The sequence below is a fragment of the Nanorana parkeri genome, unplaced genomic scaffold (genome assembly GCF_000935625.1).
Source record: "Nanorana parkeri isolate BGI_ZX_2015 unplaced genomic scaffold, ASM93562v1 scaffold29, whole genome shotgun sequence".
NCBI lineage: Eukaryota > Metazoa > Chordata > Amphibia > Anura > Dicroglossidae > Nanorana > Nanorana parkeri.
The window spans coordinates 2,570,144-2,572,995 of NW_017306297.1; the positions used below are offsets into that span (position 1 = coordinate 2,570,144).

Below are 2,852 nucleotides of genomic sequence, written 5' to 3' on the forward strand. Positions count from 1 at the left end.
AGTACAATCAGTTTTGAAAAAGGACCGTTTCCCCCCCCCCCCCCAATGTAATCAATGTCATGGTGTTGGAGCTAGTGGATTAGAGATCCACAATCTAGCAAACCCGCTTAAACGGACCCTGCTTTTTAATGAGCAATGGGTTGAGATGGTATTGTCACCTCACAACAGGACAACTTTATAAACCAGGCCAGGACAAACATCACTGATATCTACAAGTCAGCTGACAAAGTAAGGAGCCAGCAAACTACAGCCAGTCACCATGGCAATCAATATTTCCCAATCTTATTTTACTGACCTGCACACATAGGGGTAAATAAACCTGTATTGCAGACCAACCTCCTGGGTACACATTGTGCAAAAAAATAAAAAATAGAGCTGTGTCCCTGAAAAAATATTGTTTATTTGTACAGACTGGTTTAAAATACTATATTAATGCAAGGTAAAACCTCAAGACCAGTCTGTGTCCCAAATTTTTTGATACACACACAAAATTATATATATATATACACATATATATATATATATATATATACATACACATATATAAACACAGTTTGATTCCTAACTATAGTAGTCCTTAGCAAACAAGTGGAATCCATCTAGCACTGGTCTGACTTCACCAGAATTAATTTTCACACTGACAGGTATTCACTTATTTGCATGCAGTTCCTTCTACCGGTAATTCCCCTGTATGATTGGATGTTTGATGCAAGTACAGGTTTACTTCTACTCACTTCACTTAATTAATAGTCAATTTGGCCTATGTTCAGCTTACTTTACAAGAATTCAAATGTTAGTAAATCATGACCTTGGTGTTCAAGTTTCTAAATAGCTATTTTGCTAGAACCAACCTGGGAGAAATTTGTTTTAGTCTAGTATTTGGCCTCAATTTCCATCTTAGCAAGGCTGTGTAGGGCAAAAAAACGTGAGCCCATGAGCTAATAAAAGGAGGTTACCAGCCTGGACTGGAATTGCTACAGCTATTGGATTACAGTAACTGGGAGACCATTAAGAAAAGTATTGTTGCTTAGTAGTAGGTAATCATGTTAAGCACATAACAAACCTGCAGGTATACAAGAGGGGCAGTGTAGGTCAAACTTAAGTTGTTGTTATAATAATAAAAACAATACATTTACTTACATTTATTGCTTTGAAGTTTCCTTTTACTTTTTTGCATTATGAGAAGAGTTTTGTTTTCTAAACTCCTATGGTCCTGTTATTTCACTCCCTTTTGTCTTGTGTTACAGCTTGGACTGCACCCTTTCCCCTTTGACAGCATCACCTTACTGGCTTACGGTTTTGTATGTTTACAGTCATACAGAAATACTTGTAACTCAATCCTACAGATAAAGATAGTGAACATAGTGAGGGTCTAAAAAGGTCTATAAGGAAACTGACAGCTTCCTATGCAGCAACTAGAAGCCTAATGATTTTTATAAGCAAGAAGGTCCTCTTTTTGGATACTTTTATGCACGGGGGAAGATAGAGTGTATTAAGCTTTATTTAACTTTTATTTGAAAAATTTAGAAGTCACATTTACAATTCAAAGATTTCATGGCCAGAGCTCATGGATGTGTAGATGTCCAGGACAAATTTAGCAGCGTCAGTACAGCCTGGATAAATTGACCATAACCCTATGACTAATATGCCTACCCAAAAGGACAAAGGATTTATTTAGTGCACTTAATACAAAATGTTCTTTGTTTTTATTCTGTTTTTTTATAACCAGCCAATAAATTGACAAAAATAAGATAAACTCGATTCTGCCTTCTTCAGAATGCCGTGCTATCTGAAGACTAAAAGGTTTATTTTATGAAACACATTTTCAAAGTGCATGTGATCACTAGGTCATAGCTGACATAGCATTCTCATTACTGTAACCACTGATGGGTTCATACTCGTTAGTGGGGAGTGAAGCTGACAATGACAACCCAGTGTCAAAGACGTGTGTAGTGTTGGCCGGTAGTTGTCAAAGGGGAATATAGATTAATGGTTCCTCAGCATGGGGCATCATGCAGCAAACCAACAATCTACAGAAAAGGTTAACTGCTTGCAGTGTCATAGCTCGATTCTTGTGTTGCATATGAAGACTTGTTAGTGCTCCCGCTGTCATCTGTATTTTAGAAAATGTGATCGGAATTCAATGCAAAAATATTGGCTGCCATTCCTAGCTTCCTGCGATTTGTCTGGATGATACCCTGGTTTTTAATTCTTTCTAAATCAATGACTTCAAAAAAATAGATGAAGTTTATACTCTTTTTCTGCATGCTTAGTGCAGGCCAGTGACTTTGTATAGGAAGTGTTAAAGCCACAGGATCTGGGTGAAAGCCAGGGATCTAGAGTTTTACAGAATATGGTTATCAACTGGCGTCTATATTTTTCTCCTCACAAGGAAGAGAAGCAGTGATTCACACATGTCACAATTAGGCAGAAGCTGCATATGCACAAATACAGTAAATAAATAAAACATTGTTTAGGTCCCTGTAAACATAATAATTATATTAAAGATATGCACATGGCACATTTATGGATGTATGGTTCACCTTTTTCAGGGTCCTCAAGGTGCTTGTTCACAAATTCCACAGCATTGGCAACTTCCTCGTCACTACAGACATTCATCTGAAGGACTTTCATGCGATCACATTGTACATTTTCCAGTTCCTGAGCTCCTTCTCCATTCTTATCCTGTAAATATTGCAGAAGAATGTGCACTGACTAAAGTAATGTACATTAGTAACAATGAAAGGGAACTGGTATACACAGCAAGGTATTTGCATAAACCGAGCACAATAGGATCTGTCCAAATTACAGTAATTATATAAATTAAACACATATTAGTTATTACCATGTTT

The 2,852-nt window shown here is 37.0% G+C and overlaps 1 protein-coding gene across 1 annotated transcript in view; it reads right to left on the reverse strand.

Moving 5' to 3' along the window:
• The window catches only part of LOC108795956 (D-beta-hydroxybutyrate dehydrogenase, mitochondrial-like), an 18,590-nt gene that overhangs the window by 7,923 nt on the left and 7,815 nt on the right, over nucleotides 1–2,852 (reverse strand). Inside the window, exon 3 of the mRNA XM_018567320.1 lies at nucleotides 2,544–2,685. Within this exon, the coding sequence (XP_018422822.1) occupies nucleotides 2,544–2,685 (142 nt within the window). The remainder of the gene's footprint in view (nucleotides 1–2,543; nucleotides 2,686–2,852) is intronic.